This window comes from Eublepharis macularius, chromosome 7, assembly GCF_028583425.1.
Source record: "Eublepharis macularius isolate TG4126 chromosome 7, MPM_Emac_v1.0, whole genome shotgun sequence".
NCBI lineage: Eukaryota > Metazoa > Chordata > Lepidosauria > Squamata > Eublepharidae > Eublepharis > Eublepharis macularius.
In genome coordinates this window covers 67806805-67826794 of record NC_072796.1, presented here as the reverse complement: position 1 = coordinate 67826794, position 19990 = coordinate 67806805, and the positions used below count along the sequence as shown (strand labels likewise).

The window sequence follows — 19990 nt, the reverse complement described above, 5'->3', positions numbered from 1 at the left end:
AGCATCAAAAGCAGAGGGAATATGGTTTTCTTTTTTTAAAAAAAACCCCTATACCTGCTCACAAGTAGACAAAGCATTTCAGTATTCGAAAGATATCTGTCTAGTCACAAGTAGAATCACATAGATTATCAGCTATGCTAGGTCAATATGGCCTGATTTATGTCTGTATAGAACATGTTTACTGTTCCAGAGTACATTTGACTATTTGAAAACATTCTGTTGGACAAATGCATCGATTGGCAGCAGATTCCTATGCAGAAAAAGTTGGGAAGTAAAACTGACCTTGGCAGTTTCTGAGACAGACAGTGGGGGATGCCTCTTCAGCCTCCTGATATCTACTTCCTCCTCCTTGAGAAGAAAGCAGCCCAGGCATTCTCATGTCTAGACTACTGTATTTGCTAGGAGGAGGCAGTGACCGCAATCTGATCTTCCCTCCTTGCAAGGAATAATAGGTGGTGATCATGTTTGCAGGGAGAATCTGGGATGCCTGCAAGGTTTCAGCCCACCAGGAATTGTTTGAATTGTCACAGTCAGTTAAACAGCCAATCTGTGCCTGCCTCCACAATGTGTATATGGTGCATTGTTTTTGAACGTAAGGGTACATGTAATTTCCATGTATTCTGCATGAACATAGAAAATTCAGCTTTAAGAGAAACATAATCCACAAAAACAACAATCATAGTCATTCTAGAGCATTACTCAGAGTTGTCCTTTTTCAGACTCATTTCTCTCATTAAGTTCTACAGCAAGGATAATTGTCAAGCCTGGTATTTAAGCTGTTTCCCCTACTGATGTCAAAATAATAAACTGTCTCCAAAAGCTGTCTCCTTTCAGAAAGAGCAATTTAGGAATCATTCTAATTAGATCAATAGTGCAAACTAAGAGAAATGGAAATTGGAAAAGGCCAGAATAGTCAATTGAAACTCTTCTCATGTCACTTATTGTGACTTGTATCCTACTGTTCCACTCAACAAGTTGAAAGATTTCCTCTGATGGAAGTAGCTCTTCTAATGTTACCTGAAAGAGTAACAGTATTCATTTTTCACAATCTCAGAACTGACTATTCTAGAAATTCATTTCTAAATACTCAATAGCTAACTTTCCTTCCTTTAACAAAAAGACTTGCCGTGATCTCGATAGCTCAAGTGAGCCTGATCTCAGAAGCTAAGCAGGGTTGGCCTTGGTTTGTAATTGAATGGGAGACCTCCAACGAAGACCAGAGGCAGGCAGTGGCAAACCACCTGTTAGTCTCTTGCCATGAAAATCCCACCGGGGTCGCCATAAGTCAATTCTGACTTGAAGGCTTTCTCTATCACCTCAACAAAAAGACTTAAATGCAAATCAGGTGGTTGACAAGAAATAAACTAAGTTTCTATTAAGCATTTAACAACCTAAATTAGTGAGCTGTTAGATACTGTGCTCTACCATCTGTTATCCCCTTTAGCAGTGTCATGCTTTAGAGGCTGTCCCTAAAATGATCACTGTATAATCTTCAGCCATGAAGCATGCAGAAATAACCTTTTGACTGACTTGTTTCAGGACCAATGCAAGAGACAATATATGACTTCTGGAGAATGGTCTGGCATGAAAATACAGCAAGCATAGTTATGGTGACAAATCTTGTGGAAGTGGGAAGGGTAAGACAATTCTGGATTTTTCAAACATTAATTTTTCCAATATTTCAGAAGAGTCAGCAGTATATGGTAGATGTATAAAATACTGAGAGTTTTGTTATTTTGGTTATAAGAATGTGAGATACAAAGGAAACAAGGCAATGTCTGACATAAATATATTTCTATAATGGTTTCTACTAGTGATTTACTGAAAGTTCTTTGTATAATTTTCTTAACTAGAAACTAGGGAACGGGGGAGATCTCATAAAACTGTGACCCTTCATTCACCATCCATTGATATGATCCTGGCTGCTACTGCACCAGTTTTTTCTTTGTTTTAAATACAAGGTGACAAATGAATTTTGTTTCAGACATCTTCATGGAGCCATACAAAGACATTTGGCTGTGTGGCACCATCAGAAAGCACTTTCTACGCTCTACCATTTTATGGGTAATTTTTTAAAATGCTGTTCCAAAGTAAAGGAGAACTTTTCTTACCTCATCTACTTGGTTGTGTACCAATCACACCCATCTTAAACACAGTGGACACTATAAATTTCACCTGAGACATAATGAGTTAGGTCCAAAGGACTGTGAGTGAAGCTAAGCTCACAGAATGGATCTTTCCTGCCTCCTGCTTTCCACTACAGCATTATGTGCTTCCAGAAAAGTGGCTCCTGGTTGTCAGGAAGTCCCTTGAGAATAGCATGGAGTACAGTGTTTAGGTCTGCAGTGGGAAAGGTGAATCAGTGAGCATCAGCTTCCCCCACCTCCAGTGTACAAAAAAGAAGCATTGTTCTTCTTGTAGAAAAGATACTTTGGATCTAAACCTGTCATAGGAATTCTTGTACATTAATTAGCCATAGATTTCCATTAAAATTTGGGTAGCTCTCGCTATTTCACTCAACACCCCCCCCCCACATCCGCATCTCCAAACCCCCTATTATTCATATAACCAAGTGAGAATTGGGGTGTTTTGTCTAGCAACTAATGTTTATTCCTTAACTACTTTCTGTGCTGACCAGATTGTCTAGGTGCAGCTAAGTTAGTCTTTGTCTTTAGCTTCAAACAGTAATTAAATAAGACGCCTTTTATTTTAAGTGGTCAACCTGTTGTGTTTTTTATTTACTGTATTTTACCATAGCAGCAGCATTGGTGCAGGTTAGGATATTTAAAATGGCTAGGGAGTAGGCTGTTGAGTTTCCTTGAGAAAATCTCAGACTTCATCAACTATGTTGTCATCACCTCCAGAAACAGTACATTTATTAGCTGCTGAAAGGGCAGGAAATTGCAAATATACTTTGATGGAGCTAAAACAGTTATGATGCATGTTTTTAATTTCTTGGCAATAGAGTTCTTTATAATTTTCCCTTGAAAAATAGATGTGTGGACTGTAGGGTGATCAGTTTCTCTGTAATATGAGTAAATGTGTCATTTCTAGCTTCCTTTATTGTAAATTCAGTTTTCATTTGGTGTTTAGAAGGGGGGGTTGCTCATGGTTTATTGAGAGTTTAAATCCTACTACTTAGACATCTAAGTGCCTGAGTCTGCTCACAAATCAGGCAACAGGACCACGTTTGGACAACAAAGCAGTAGGATTTGTGAGTATAATAAAGTGTTGTTAGAAGAGCTCAAAGATGCAACCATTTGGACTGACTAAAAAGGTCAACCTGAGGCCATTTGAGACCAAGTGGAAAAGTAAATTGTCTGTGGCTCTAACATGCAAACTGAAGGAAAAATTAAGACCATTTTACTGACATACAACTTACTGATTTATTGTGTCCATGGTAAACTGTATTTCATGAAATGTAATGCATTTGAGAAAGGACTAAATAGAGAGTCCATTTAAAACTTCCCCTTTAGCAGGACATAGTCCAGTACTCAGTTCATTGTCAGTTGCATCTGTGATAAAGTAAGATTTTCCAGTGATTCCACAGGTGGGGCAGAGTTGTAGATGGCAAGGTATTTCATGAATCTAATCAGGTTTCTTATGTAGCATATCAGCTCCCAGATTGACCCTGACTGGCTATCAAGATGCAGGATTTTTGTTCCACTTTTAGCAGAGCACTTAAAGAAGCACTTAGCTGTTCTCTGTCTTTCCTTTCACTTCCATCTTAACCTTAATTAGAGCTGAGTTCATTAGGATTAGCTTCTTCCCAACCTCAAAGCCAGAGAAACTACTGTATGCCAAGATCAAGATGGGTAGCCATCTGTCTGTAGCATTGTCAAACAAACATGCCGTCTCCTCAACCAGACTTCCTCTACACACATATTCTTCTTCACTCTTTTGGAGGCAAAAGGGAGCAGTGCACAGCTCCAGACAGCTCTTTCCAACTGTTCCAAGGTAAGAAAATGGTATGCCCTGGCCATGCTTGGGTCTTTCTCTTTTAGCTGCTCCATCACCCTTCCCGAGGCAAGAAGACTTGTAGTCCTAGTGGCGCTCAGCTTCTTCAACTCTAGCTGCTCCCCTTGCAGAACTGAAATCACCAAGCAAGTTTGAGACCTTATTCCAACTCAAGGGCCAGGAGAAAGCTTCTGTAATAATAATAATATAATTATTATATAATAACATTTGCTTTATATACTGCCCTTTAGGACAACTTAACACTCACTCAGAGCGGTTTACAAAGTATGTTGTTATTATCCCCACAATAATCACCCTGTGAGGTGGGTGGGGCTGAGAGAACTCCAGAGAGCTGTGAATGACCCAGGATCACCCAGCTGGCTACAAGTGGAGGAGTGGGGAATCAAACCCAGTTCTCCAGATAAGAGTCCCACCACTCTTAACCACTACACCAAACTGGCTCTCCAGTTTGGTTTTTTAGTAGCCTTGGCTCCATTAGTTTGGTCTCTGCACTGCTTAGCCACCCATGATATCTAAAAGCATAGTCCACTTGGGCTCCATTTTCCAGGTGGAGGAGGAGCCTATGCAGCTAGACATGAAAGCCATATCTCATCACCAGTAGAAGCCTTGAGTAACTATGGGTTTGGAGCTTCAGAGCCTCAAGTCCCACAAGCATTCAGTTGACTTCTGACCCAAAAAGGAAATCTGGATAACCTAATATGGGATATCAGCATTCTCTGTCCTTTGAGCCATTCCACCACCACCATCCCCCAAAACGAAAGTTTTATCACTGTAAAAGACAACACAGAACCTTCTTGTTGGTCAGTCTGTGATTTCAGAGCAGTGACCTTCCTTCCAGATGAAAGGGAACCCCCGAAGAGAGAACTGGATATATCAAGATTTTGCCTTTTTCCCTCTGCTAAACTCTTCTCTAAATTTATCAGTGTTCTAGTACTATCTGACAAGATCAAAAAAGAGGAAGGAGGTTCATCATGATTGCTTAAATGCCTATCAGAGCTTATCTAAGTTCTTCCCAGAAACCTTTAATAACCTAATCAGACCAAAAAAGGCAGCATCAGCATGATATCAAGACCTCAGCCAGGCTTTCCTTACCATAATAGGTCATGTCTAAATTTAAAATATGCATTCATAGTAACTGGTCCAGTAGAAGCTCTAAGCTCCTCATTTGTGATTCCATTTGACACCGATTGCTTACCCAGATATTTGTGCAATAAACTCATTGAGTTGTCCCTAAAAGAAAACCTGTGAAGCCTTTTCAGGAACTCTCCAGGCATCAAGTACTAACTCTCTGTTCACTACAGCAGTCTATGTATATATCCAACAACCTTGGTTTAGTGAACATGAATTTTCCATTGAAGGCTGAGGTGAACTAAAGAAGAATGCTTTCTTTGCAGCCTTCTATGGACTCCACCAAATTCTCTGCCAGGGCAGTAATCACCATTGTGGCAGCTCACAGAAAAACTTGGCTTTGATACTGGGAAGGTGATTCAAATTTCCACTCACAGTTTGTCAGTGTTCCATTCCTGGGTTCTTTGGATGACCAATATGTGCCATAAACCTTTGACAAGAAGAATTTTCTTCCTCCTCTAAGAAAGAGAAATCTTAAAAGTCCCATTTCTTTGGGGACCCTAGAATTAATGCACACAACAGGGGATACAGAAGCTTCAAACAAAAATGACAAGCCAGCAAGAAGACCACAGTCACTCACTGGTTCCTCCCTACTACTACCAAAGAGGGAGGAATGCTTGACAAGTATGGCAGTAATCTACTGATAAGAGGCTGTTTTTGGCTTGTTGTCCTTGTTATGATAGGAGAAATAAAGATGCCCTTTAACTGGCTTTCCAGGAAATCAGACCCTGGGAAGACTCACTCAGGAAGAGAGGGCAGTTGAAGTTCTCCCATTGCAATTGAATGGAGATGAGGTCCCAACCATTTGGCTGAGCTGTCAAACTAGGCTAGAAGGATAACTGTTTTGGAAACTAGACAGGGCAATAAAAGCTTCTGGCTACCTGCCATTCATGTAACCCAAATTGGAGGGAGATGCTATGAAAACCATGAAGGCTTTCTCTTTCACACTACAGTGTGGGGGGGTATGAAATCCACCCATCAGCAGAAGGAGATCTGTATGTCCTTTTTCTGTTCACTCTGAACCAGGAGCAGGGGGGTGGGGACATAACCCAGGCATAAGTTCCTGTCTAAGATTCTTTCAGTGAAGCTTGGATAAGAGAGCACATACACCTTGAACACATGTGTATATCCACTGAGTACATGCACACTGAGGCAGCACACAGCAGTCTCCTCCAGCATCCTGGGACACAGCAGAAGGAAAACATATCTCACTTCATCCCCATATATGAAGATTCCTAAGAGGTGCCTCCCAGGTTAGTCTCCTGGGAGACTACAGAGAGGTCTCCACTCCGCAACAGTTCTTACAAGTGTTCACCAAACCACCCTTCAAGCCTGTGGTGACCCAGTTGTTAAAGGATTTATCTATTATAGCAGCCTTTCTGCTGGGCAATAAGAGTGCAAAGCTCCCCATGCTTTGGGTTCAGTTTGGGAGCTAAAGGAAAGCCCTTTCCCTAGTTGCTGCTCTACAAAAGTACACTAAATTGATCCAGGAGAAAGTATCTTCCCAACTGCCTGCCCCACCTCAGAAATGCTGGAGTGAATCTTACCCCTATCTAACCACTCTGCTGAGCAAAGTTTGAAGCCTTGCTGCACCCTAAGGATACTTCCTCCAACTTAAGTGGCTCTTTCTCCAATGAAAGAGACATTTAAGTTGGAGGAAGGGTTCTTAGGTGGAGGAAGGCTCCATGGGGGAAGGTCGGATACATGGCATGGAGAATGAACTTAATGGGAAATTTCAGTTTTCTATTTCTTCCCCATGCACCTAGGTCATGTCTCTGCCATTACAAAAACTTCAAAAAGTGAGTTATGCAGTTTGGTGATCTACTGTGCCACAAGCAGTAAAATGTGCTACAGTACAATCTCAATTTTTTTTTGTACTAGAAGCAAAGCAACCCCTTAGAATCAGGCTGTTCTTGTAGTTGATCCTCTTGTTGCTGTGTATAAAGCAAACCTATGCAATCTGTCATATTTTACCTGATACCTAAGCACAGGGCTTTTTTTTCTGGGAAAAGAGGTAGTGGAACTCAGGACTGCACAATGATGTCACTTTGGGTCAGCTGGAACAAGGGGGGAGTTTTTTTAAAGTTTAAATCGCCCTTGGCGAAAATGGTCACATGGCCAGTGGCTCCGCCCCCTGATCTCCAGGCAGAGGGGAGTTTAGATTGTCCTCCATGCCGTTCCACTGCATTCCAGCTGAAAAAAAGTCCTGCCTAAATATAAGCAAACAATGAATAGCCAGCTGTGTTCCAAATGTATAGAATCTTACTCATGCTGTAACTCCTACTAATAGGTATAGCAGCAATGACCACATACTAGCCTTGCTAACAGTCACAATGCATTTACTAATACAATACATAAACTCAATACACAGTAAAATGCATGTTTAATGAACAATTATCAATACAATAAACAATACAATTCTACACTTCACATGTGGAAAAACATTCATAAAATTGCTAAAATGCAGGTACCTCAAGATAATAAAGTGCTGGTGCTACCAATTGCTACATGAATTCATTGCACATATAACTATTAAAGTGCAAGTGCATAGTAACAACCCAGCATATTTCTATTCCACAGGTCCTGGATAGCAAAAGTCCAATTAGTGAGTGAGAATGTCCAATAAAACAACGTCAATCCTTGTTGTATATACTTGCTGTGTGGAATCCAAAAACAAAGGTCTGGTCCTCCGACGGGTTATCTAGTTCCTCATGTGACCCGTTTCATATAATCTTTGTCAAAGAGCACACAGAGGTTAAAAGTTCATTAATCTTATTCATAGATACTTCTTCACAAAAACCATTTAATAATTGCTGTGTAACATCATCTAGTCACAAGTTTAATGTATCCAGCCTCTCCTACTGATGGCATTGACTACACAGGCTGGAACAGCCTGAAACTTGTCTCTTCTTAGATTAGAATGAAAAGGAATGCATATAATAGGAAAGTCAGTCAAGTGTCAGTGTCACTTGGGCCCTGGAGACCCAAGTTCAAATCCTCGCTTAGCCATGAAGCTCACTTGGTGACCTTGGCACAGTCATTCTCTCAAAGCCTAACATACTTACAGGATTGTTGTGAAGACAAAGTGAAGCAGGAGAACAATGCACATTCCCTTGAGTACTTTGGAGAACAGGAAAGATAAAATCATATAGATAGGTATATGAAAACAGTAGCCGTTTTCACACTACTAACCTGCTTCCGTAACATTGCAAAACTTGGCGCAAAAAACATGGAAGATAGCGTCTTCTCACGAGAGTTTTGCGTGATGTTGCGCAAAACTCTCTCGAGAAGATGCTATCTTCCGCGGTTTTTGCGCAATGTTTTGCAACGTTACGGAAGCAGGTTAGTGGTATGAAAATGGCCAGTGGCATGCTATATCCTCCCCACCTGATAGCACATAATCCCCTAGTCTAGAAGGAGTGAAAGGCAGTGAAGGAATAAAGGTGTAAACTGTATAATGAGGTGTAAAAATACTCTGTAAGCATGAATCTGTGCATTTTTATATAGCAGTACACTCTACTGTATTTAATGATCTTATTTCAAAATAAGAGTATACAGGACAGCAGCCTTTAAAAGTCATTAATTTTACTTTTGAAAGATTTGAGTCTTCAAGATAACATATTGTTATTTTCAATGGTGGTGAAGCTGTTGAGTTCGAACTCTCAGCCTTAAGATGGAGATTCTGTCAGGCCTGGCTAGGGGATTCTCTCAGACTCTCCACTTCATCCAACACAGTGGTATGAGCTAAAAGGGCCTTTATTCAGATAAAACTCCCTAGAAGTGCACTGATACATAGAGATTGCCCAGAATGCTGACGTACAGACTTCCCCGAGAGGTTATAGTCCAGTTCCTGTCCCCCAGTCCAAACAAGTCTGTTGAAGTCAGCGAAAAAGTCAGCCTGCAAAATATGCCCAGCCGAAGTTCCCACGCCTGGTTCCCACACACTACAAGCTGCACTGATAAGGTCTCTTAGCAAAGCATAGCTTTGCAAAGCATAGGCATAGTGAAGGAAGCTACACTACAGGAAGAAAGCCCATTCCACGCCCCCACCCCCACCCCAGTAGACATGCATTCATAGTTATGGAAGATTCATTTGTGCTGGGAAAGCGGGGGGAGGGCAGGATGACTCTGGGCAAATGGAGCCAGATGGCTCTTAAGCAGCTTTCTGTAGCCCCACCCCCACTGGCCAACAACATCACTTGGGGAAAAGAAGGGACTATAGGTGTGCTGGGCATTCAAGAGTCCTCTTCAAGCAAAACTCCCTCTCCCACCCCATGTTTTGTGTTGGCTGGGGAACATAGTACAGGTTGTACAAGGTGAGTTTCCTGCATAACCATAAAGGTAGATCCCCTTAAGAGTCTCTGGGGCAGGTTGCACTACAGCCAGTCTTGGGGATGACCCGAGGATGGTGATGGGTATGAACAGCAGCTTCTATCACTTCAGTTCTGTTTTCTCAATTATCCAAACAGGCGGGTTGGGGGAATTGCTGTGAGCAGCTGGGCTGTCAACTGCACCCATTTTCGCCAGCCTGTGCTGTACAAAGACCTACAGTGTTTTTAATTAGCGGATGTTGACTGCTGCCATCTAGCTAGTATACTGTCTTGTATGATATGTGATGTTTTTGAAATTCTGGAAGTTGTAAAAATGTTTTATTGTTTTTATGATGTATAAATTATGATGTGTCTTGACGTGATATAATCTGCCCTGAGCCCGCTTGTGGGGAGGGCAGAATAAAAGTCTAAGGTAGATAAGTAAATAAACAAACAAACAAACAAATAAGGCACCCGTGATCAGTAAAGTTGTGGTTTGATTCTCTCAACCACACTGTGTTTGTGTCTGTTTCTCCAGCCCACAGGCTGATCCTCACTTCAGGCACAATGCTCAGCCAGTGCTTCCTGTCTTCTTCTGCTTAGGCACATAAGTCTGTTTTATAGCTCAGTTAGCAATAATTTTAGCTGGGCTTCTATTCTTGAGTTTTCTTTAGGGTTTTTCCCCCTCTTCTGCTTTGTTTTGACAATAGGTCAGATTCCTGCAGAGCAAATGTTGTAACTTCTCTTGACTTTGAAGGTTTTTTTGTATGTTTTTGTTGCTGTTGTTGCAGCTCGCTTCTGCTTCTGTTATTTGACTTACAGATTTGTTGGGAGACCACCTACCCATTTTACATCCAAAAGCAAGAGTTGGCGGAGTGGGGAGGAATAGCACTATTTCTTTTTTGCCAGGAGAGAATACCTACTTAACATGTTTGCCACATAACGTGTGTGTCCTTCATACATTAATCATTAAGGGGGCGTATGTGTGTTTGTTTACCCGGACTGGATAGTCATTAAATTTGTGCTCGGATATAGCTTTTGCCCTGGAGCTCTATGCATCAGGATGGTTTTAATTGCAGGCAGAGGAGCCACCAGGAGGCTTTCCCTCACGCAGGCACCTGCTACAGATGATTCAGTCCATGCATTTGCCTCTAGCAGGGCCTGGATACATCTGCCAATACCTGTCATTATCTGAGTCAGACTTGTCAAAACCATGCATCCCTCTAAGCTCTCTTGAGTTCCAGCAAGGGACCCTTGTCAGTTTTTCTGGCGCTTACAGACCACCATGCACCTGGTATTTAAATGGCAACAAAATGTGTTTTGATTGTTTTCCTTTTTTAATGAACCTACCTGAGGGACATTTAGCTCTTTATCTGGTAGCATGTAACTGAGTCTCTCAGATATACATTCTTGGTATGGAGAGACAAGAACCAAAAAAACAAACACCCCCCCCCCCTCCCTTACACTCTTATGCTTGTGCTATTATAGTGATCCATCTGCTGTAGGTATATGTCAAAAATCTGCAGAACTCCCCTAGGAGTTTTTTGCTGTGGTAATTTACTCTAATGATTTCTAAACATATTTAGCCAGCTTTATAAAGATCTCATTAGAATGTGACTGAATGCTAAAAATGCAAACGAAGCCTCGCTGTAATTTAAAATAGCCATTATTAAGTTTCCTTGAAAAATTCTTTGAAATGTGATGTGATGAAGAGATAGTTTCCATAGAGCTTGTGTCTCCCCCAGCCACACTCAAATTGTTCTGGAAGTGTACTCTCCCCATCCCACCCTCCAAGACAGTTGGGAGGAAATTGGTCACTCCCGTGGTTTATTCAGGAAAGCTCCTTGAGCAGGTGTCCTGACTGGCAACCTAATGGATATGAGGGCAGAGATTCAGTCTGTGTACCACTTCTCAGCAAAGGAAATGCAAATGGAAACCAGATGTAACAGCAAGGAAGCCAGCCTTTGTATCAGTAGGCTAGCCTTCTGAACCCAGTATGCTCCCTGATCTGAACAACTCCAATTATGCTCTGGTGCATGATGGAACTTTCATTCAAGCTGCAAGGCCTTTGGATCATGGATTATGTCACCCCTCAAGGTGTTCCTGTCCCAGTTCCGTAGCCCATTTTTTGGTCTAAGGAATTTCCCCTTCATACTTCAACTAATACCTCATGGTTGTTCACCTAAAGTTTATACACTTTTCCAGCACTGATAGCACCAAGGGAGGTGGGTCTAACTATTTGATACCCCACAGAGGGTAGTGTGATGTTGTTTTAAATAAGCCTTCACCTGCCTGTCCCTTTGGTTGTAAGCCTGCACACATTGGAGCTACAATGTCCACTAACTCCTCTTTGCAAGCTGCCAGCAAACCCCAGCCTTCCCACCTACTTCCGTTTGGAGGTGATTGGAACAGCATTTCCTGCGTATTATCAGTTAAGTGCAATATTTTATAATCTGACTTATTTTTAAAAAACATTTTATTTATAACAAAAATTTTATATATACATTTTCAAGAAGACAAAATAGTTTAAAACTGACAAGATAATTTAAAAGAGCCAGTTTGGTGTAGTGGTTAAGAGCAATGGGACTCTAATCTGGAGAAACGGGTTTGATTCCCCACTCCTCCACTTGTAGCCAGCTGGGTGACCTTGGGTTAGTCTCAGCTCTGTGGAGCTCTCTCAGCCCCACCCACCTCACAGGGTGATTGTTGTGGGGATAATAATAACATACTTTGTAAACTGCTCTGAGTAGGTGTTAAGTTGTCCTTAAGGGCAGTATATAAATTAAATATTATTATTATTATTATTATTATTATTATTATTATTATTATTATTATTATTTTTAAAAGCTAATACATAAAATAAGTGCAACAATTCTTTTATCTTGCTTGATTTTCACAGTCAGTACTTCCAAAATGATAATAAATAATAGTGGGATATATAAAGTCTTATTGCAACATGAAACAGAATAGGAACAGAACAAAATTGTATGATAAAATGAATGTAAAACTTCAGTGAAAATCTTTCAGTGTGTCAATGGGAAAACTTATGGACTGAAGAAATTAAAGTTGCCAAATGTTAAGAGAAAATTGCTATAAAATGTTTCTCTTTATTTATTTATTTGATTTATACCCCACCCTTAGGGTTGCCAGCTCCAAGTTGGGAAATTCCTGGAGATCTGGAGGGTGACACCTGGAGAAACCTGGAGAACGTGGGGTTTGGGGCGGGGGGAAGACCTTGGCATGGCATAATTCCATAAAGTCCACCCCCCAAAATAGCCATTTTCTCCAGGTTAACTGATCTCTGTGGCCTGGAGACCAGTTGTAATTCCGGGAAAACCCAGCCACTACCTGGAGGCTGGCAACCCTACCCACCCTCCTCATGAATGGGCTCAGGGCAGCTCACCACATTCATAAAATACAATGAGTTAATCATAAAATGATAAAAATCAATAATAATCTTAAGATAATCATTAAAATAGTCCAGGTGCAGGCTACTTAAATAAACAGTTGGAGTCCATATATAGGCATAGCACATGGCCGAGGGCAGTCCCAGAAAAAGTGGTGGTCTTAGGTGGAAGAAGGGGGACACCCACTGGCCCTCAGCCAAAAGCCCTGTGGAACATCTCCATTTTACAGGCCCCATGGAACTGTAACAGGTTCCGCCGGGCCCAGATCTCCACTAGGCTGGGGCCAGGGCAAAAAAAAGCCCTGGCCCTGGTATATTACTCTTAAGGCTGTTGCAAAAACTAGTAAGGATTATAGTGGAAAGTGTTGGAAATGCCAGTGTATGGATACAGCTCTCTACCATATGTGGTGGATATGTAAGAAGGCAGGAAGATATTGAATAAAAATACATGAGAAGCTGCAAAAGCTATTCAAGTTTCACTTTGAGCTGGACCCTAAAAATATGTTATTAAATATTTTACCAAGTAATATAATAAAAGAGCATAGTGAACTTTTTAAACATATTGTGACAGCTGTGAGAGTAGTATATGCAACAAAATGGAAGGCAGAATCTTGTCCAGTCATGACTGATCAGATGAATAAATTGCATGAATATGCATCAATGGCAAAATTAATGTCTTATATAATAGACCAAACCAAGAATTTCAGGGGAAATGGACAGCTTTTTTTAATATGTAGCTGCAAATAGATATTAATAAACTAATATGCTGAACATAAGGTTAAATATAAAATGCAAAATATTAAAGGCTGTACATAAAATCTTAAGTATGTATGGGGACGGAGAGGGGAAATATTACGTAGTTTCACTATTCTGATATATTTTTGCTTGTATTTTATATGTATTCTGTTTTTTATACATTTCATTCATTGTTTACTGTTTATATATATATATATATATATTGTTTACTCTGTGTGTGTGTGTGTGTGTGTGTGTGTGTGTGTGTGTGTGTGTGTGTTTGTGTATGGGAAATGAAAACTACAACAACAGTGACAAAGATCTCTAAATGATGCAAGTTATAGACAAAAATAAATAAGGGGCAATACAGGAAGACTTTGGGGTTAGACATATTTAAAAGCAAAAATCTTATATACTAATAGCCAAGTGGCCCTGCTCTATTGATGCTTAAATCCAGAGATTGGTGCTATGAATAGACAAGACAGATCTTCATACACACCTGAAAAATCTGAAACCTAAGAAAAATACATTGGGTAGTTTTGAAAAAAAAATGATAAAATGAACACGTAGCTGTAGGAATCAGATGCCCTCAGTGGCTGTTGCTAGGCAACCATAAAAATATTCCGGACTTGGTTTCTGTCAGTAAGAAATAGGGGGAAGGGGCAGGGCCCTTTCCAGGGCTGTTTGGGCATTTGAAGGAGGACTCTTCAGGGCCAGAAGCAACCACTAGATGACTGGACTTGCATGACTCATCTGTCAGGTTCAGTGTATATCTAAACTGTACTGACTCCATTTTCTAATGCTTCTAGTGTTTAAGTGCTTTTTTCCCAGGTGCACCAGTTCCCAGGCAGCCTTCCCACCGGAGGAGACTGTTTTATCTAACACCGTTCCACCAAGCATTGGCCTTGAAGGAGAACAGCTTCCCAGGACTGAGAGATGTTGTTTTGAGAACTGTGGGGGGAGGCTAATCCAGATGGGTATTGTTACTCTGTACCTTATGCTTTGCCCTTCATTGGTAACAATGATCATGTACCATCCTGAGTCTCCTATTCAGGACAGTGGACTATAATGGACCTTTTCTGCAGTAAAGTTTCCTTTTTCAAACAATGGACTTGTGTTTGCTTCTAAAGGGAATTCTGTAGTGAGAGCCTTATTTAGCCACAGTCTGACATTTTGTTACCAATCATGCCTGAGTCGGGCCCAGCGGAATCCAAGGTTGTCCCGGACAGGGATCCTTTGTTTGATCCGTATGCGTCTCCCGACAATCAACCAGTGCAAGCCCAAGACTCCCAGGAGCTGGGACCAGCCGGGAACGGGAACGGAGCCTCCACTTCTACCCCGCCTCTCATCGACCTCGGTACTGAAGGGGCAAGGCCGAAGGCGACCGCTCTCCCCTTGATCTCGTTACCCACCCCGTCGGAGTGGGGAGCCAGACCCCGAGAAACGAGAGAGCGCCGGGCCGGTGGACTCCATCCACGAGTTTCGATGGACGGGCGCCGAAGCCTAGAAACCGTCCCTGAGCTAGATAGCAGCCAACCATGGCGATATTGGAACAGGACGTTCGAACAAACGGAGGGGGACACATCCCACCGCGGCGCCCTGAGTTGGGATTATTCAGAACTTGCTCCGTGGAAAGAGCCAACGGAAGTTCCTGAACAAAGTTGGGTGCAGATGCAAAGTCGCACCCGTGCTGTAGATTCCGGCATCTCGGCAGTGACGGGCCTGGCCAAGGGAATTCTAGCCGCGAGATCGCGAATCGTTCAAGGAGACCCTCCGCCTTGGGGCCCCTTTTCCCCGGTGAGTGCAACGAATGGAGGTTCCATGATGGAGCAACCGGGGCCAAGTCGAATGCAACAGTTAGAAGCTAGACTGATGGATATGGAGGAAAGTTTGGCTCATGCCATTCATCTAATCTCCGCAATGGGAGCAGGAGAGAGACTGTCACCTGAAGAGATGGCAGTGCAGATCGCTACCCTCCAAAGTGTCATCTCATATCCGGTGGAGGGAGTCCAGCAACGGTCGTCACCTACGGGAGAGGGGGACGCCGGCCCTGGCGAATCGGGAGAACAGCCCCAGGAATTTCCCAAGCAGCACGAAATTCCACCGAGAGGGGATACCCCGGTTGAGCCACCTGGAGAAACTCCAACCGAACCTCCTAACTCGGGAGGGGATCTGCCGCCAGACGAGACTCCCGTTGAGCGGCCTACGGAAGGGGAAGAAAAGCCAAGCGAGACACCGGTGATACCCCCCCATACTTCTCCAATAACGGTCCGGCCGGACCAATCGGAAGAGCACCCGGCTCCATCCGAGGAGGGAGCTCCTCGTCAACCGCGGGAAACTGTTCCCGTCGGGCAAATTTCAGGGGACGGTCTACCGGCGCCGCGAGACCAGCCTTTGCTTCCCAGAATGACGACGCCTGGAGGGGCAAGCCCGCGCGGCCTTCCACCCATCCGGCCTTCGCCGCTGCGGGCCCTCCCGCCTCGACCGCAGCTCATACCGTTGCAGCAGCCACAGGATCAGCCCGCCTTACCACCCCCGAATCAACCGGGAAGGCCCACACCACTACGACATCACCAGCCTCCTCCACCTCGACAGCTACCACCAACGCCTCCCATGTTACCAGCCCGACCAAGACCGCAGACACCTGCTCGCCCGCCTCTGCAGCCTCCGGCCCAACCGAGACCACCCCCTGCAGCCCAGCCACGGCAACCTCTGCCAGCACCGCCGGTGTTGCCGCCGCCAATACAACCACCACCGTTGCCCCAACCGGGGCCCCAGTTACCTCCTCCCGCGCCCCAGGCGCAATTAAGACTGCCGATGGACTTCTACCCAGCGCCAGCTCCGAGACAAGAACTCCCGATGGGCTGGGTGAAACTGGAAGCCACCTTCGACGGGGATCCCTCTAAATTAGGATTTTTCCTGGTGCAAGTGGTGCAATTTTTCAACCGGTGGGGTCACCTCTTCGGCAGCGAGGCCAGTCAAATTGAACATCTTGGATCCCGCTTACAAGGCAAGGCAGCGGACTGGTATGTAGGACTCTACAATATTGGGGGCCCCGAACTCGATACTCTCCAGGGGTTGGTGGATGCTATCCGAGCGCAATATGAGGACCCCTTAGAGGAAACCAGGGCCCGAACAGAGTTACAAGCCATTAAACAAGGTAGCATGTCAGCAAGAGACTATGTCACCAAATTCCGGCAATTGGCAGCCAAGTGCCCTAGGTGTGAGGAGTCCACCAAGATTATTCTGTTCAAGCAAGGACTAAACCCAAGACTTTTGGACAGAGCTCTCATGCAGGACAATCCCCCCACGTTGTTAGGTTGGATACAACTTGCATGCGAAGTGGAGAATCGCATTTTGGAAGTCCGTTTGGTTGAGCAACAACAACAAACGGGACAAAGAAGACCCTTGACTTTACAAAAGGGGGGACGGGGAGCTGGATACGCCACCCGTGGAGCGAGAGATGCTAGATGGCAACAAGGGCTGTGCTTGCAATGCGGACAAGCCGGTCACTTTGCAGCACAATGCCCCTATCGGCCTGTGCAAAGACCTCCGCTTCAACTACGGCGCCCAACCCTTGCTCCGTTTCCCACTCTGCAGCGCCCGATTCCCGCGCCACGAACGAATAGAGGCCGTGGCGCTTCCCAAAGGCCCGCCTCAGAGAGAGGGCTGGAAGCGGAAGAAGTTATGGAATACGACCCCGCTTCCCCAAATGCAGAAGTCAATCCAGAAAGCCCCCAGTCGGGAAACGAGATGGATCTGTCGTAAAAGGGCCCAAACGACAGATCAGTCCCAAGCCAGTACCTGCACGGAACCGGCCGCCTGGGTCCATCTTATTCATGCCAGTGACTCTCATCAACCCAGAAAGGAAAATGCACATTCGAGTGCAAGCCCTTATCGACTCTGGCTGTTCGAGAGACATCATCGCACCTGCCCTAGTCAATGGACTAGTCTTACCAACTCGGGAATTACAAAACCCCGTAATCTTTGAACAAACGGATGGCACCAATATGAACCCCGTTACCGCTGAGACCATCCCAGTGATCACGGGCATGGGACAACATTGGGAAAAGAGGTCCTTTGTCATCAGCTCTACTGCCAAATACCCGTTAATTCTAGGCAGCAAGTGGCTATGTGATCACAATCCCTACATAGACTGGGCACAAGGATGCATCACCTTCAGTCATGCCAACTGTAAAAATCATCGTTGGAACCAAAACTGGGGGGATGATCCAACTCATACTGAAAAGGCCCTCCTCACTCAAGAAGAAATCAATCAAATCCCCGAACCGTATTGGCCTTTTCTAGACGCTTTCTCTGAGGAGGAAGCTGATACTCTACCCCCGCACCGACGAACAGACTGTGCAGTAGAAATTTTACCCGGAGCCTCACTGCCCAAAGGACGACTCTACCCCATGAGTCTCCACGAACGAGAGGAGCTCCGGAAATTCATCGACACCAACCTCCAACGAGGGTTCATCCGCCCAGCCAACAGTCCCCACGCCGCTCCGGTTCTCTTCGTGAAAAAGAAGGATGGGGGGCTACGACTGTGCACGGATTTCCGAGGACTTAATGCAGTGTCCACCAACAACGCCTATCCTATACCACTCATCCGAGACCTTCTCAACGTCGTGGCTCAAGGTAAGATCTTTACAAAATTAGACTTAAAAGATGCTTACTTCCACGTCCGTATCAAGGCAGGGGATGAGTGGAAAACCGCGTTTAATACGCCCCTCGGACAATATGAATACCTAGTTATGCCTTTTGGATTGACGGGAGCCCCGTCTGTATTTATGTCCATGATAAACGAAGTTCTGCACGAATTCCTGTACAAAGGGGTGGTGGTGTACCTTGATGATGTTTTAATTTATTCAGACACAGAGGAAGAACATATTCAAATGGTACAAAAGGTCCTGGCCACCTTGATGAATAATAAACTGCCCATCAAGTTGTCCAAATGTGAATTCCATAAAACCGAACTCACTTACCTTGGGTATTGCATCTCCCAAGAGGGTTTAAAAATGGATCCAGCCAAAATACAAGCGATCCAAGAATGGCAAACACCCACCACCCGTAAAGAACTGCAATCCTTCCTGGGTTTTGCCAACTTCTATAGAGACTTTATAGCAAATTTCGCCCAAATCACGCTCCCCTTAACAGAACTGCTGAAAACAAAAGATAAAGGGGACCAAGCTAAAAAACCCTCCTCCAAACTACAATGGACCCCCGATTGCCAAACTGCTTTCGAATGCCTAAAAAAGCAATTTGTAACGGAACCCATCCTCTCCCACCCCAACGAACAGTCCCCTTTCATAGTGCAAGTCGACGCCAGCGATACGGCAATAGGGGGAGTTTTACTGCAGAAGGGGGAGGATGGAAAATTGCGGCCTTGTGCGTTCTTGTCTAGAAAATTTTCAGAGGCAGAAAGGAATTGGAATGTGTGGGAGAAGGAGGCTTTTGCAGTAAAAGCAGCCCTTACTAACTGGAGACATTGGCTGGAGGGGGCGCGATACCCCTTCGAGGTCTGGACAGATCATAAAAATCTGGAGGCCCTCCGAAGCCCACGCAGACTGAATGCCAAGCAATTGCGTTGGGCGGAATTCTTTTCCAAATTCAACTTCACTCTAAATTATCTCCCGGGCAAAACTAACTTTTTGGCGGACGCCCTATCGCGCATGCCCCAACACAGGAGCAAACGGGAGGAGACTGTCGACACGGTCTTCTCGCCTACGCAACTTGGGGGCGTGGTGACTACTCGCAGTCGCGCCAAGCAGCCCCTCCCGGCCAACCAGGAGTGGAAATCGAAACTTAAAACTGAAGTGGAAAAGGAGGGGGATAAAGCTCCGCGCAACAAACTGGTCCAATCCCCACAAGGAGATTGGCTAGCTGGGAGCAAATTTTACGTCCCAAACAGCCTCAGGCTGGAGGTCTTGCAGCGCTGTCATGATGCTCCCACTGCTGGTCATTATGGGTATCTCAAAACATTGCATCTAATCCAAAGACAATTCTGGTGGCCGGGCATGCGCAAAGACATTTCCCAATATGTTAGTTCCTGCCCCGTTTGCCTCAGCGCCAAAACCAGAAAAGGAAAACCTCCGGGTCTCCTGCAACCATTGGAAACACCAAACAGACCTTGGGAAATAATATCTATGGACTTTATCACTGATCTACCTATTTCAAAAGGACATAATTGTATTTTGGTCGTAGTAGATCTGTTCTCCAAACAAGCTCATTTTATTCCCTGTACTGCTATACCCACCGCTCGAAAACTAGCAGATTTGTTTTTAAAACACATCGTAAAATTACATTCTTTTCCGTCCAAGGTGATTTCGGATCGCGGCGGACAGTTCGTTGCCAACTTCTGGCGGGAGCTTTTGAGAATGTTGAATATTGAGCAAGGCATCAGCTCAAGCCACCACCCACAAACCGACGG

General features: G+C 44.2%; 1 protein-coding gene across 6 annotated transcripts in view; it reads left to right on the top strand.

Moving 5' to 3' along the window:
* The window catches only part of PTPRM (protein tyrosine phosphatase receptor type M), a 749315-nt gene that overhangs the window by 675910 nt on the left and 53415 nt on the right, over positions 1–19990 (top strand). For all 6 annotated transcript variants that reach the window (XM_054985128.1, XM_054985127.1, XM_054985126.1 and 3 more), the window contains one exon: positions 1540–1637. In XM_054985128.1, coding sequence (XP_054841103.1) covers positions 1540–1637 — 98 coding nt within the window. The remainder of the gene's footprint in view (positions 1–1539; positions 1638–19990) is intronic.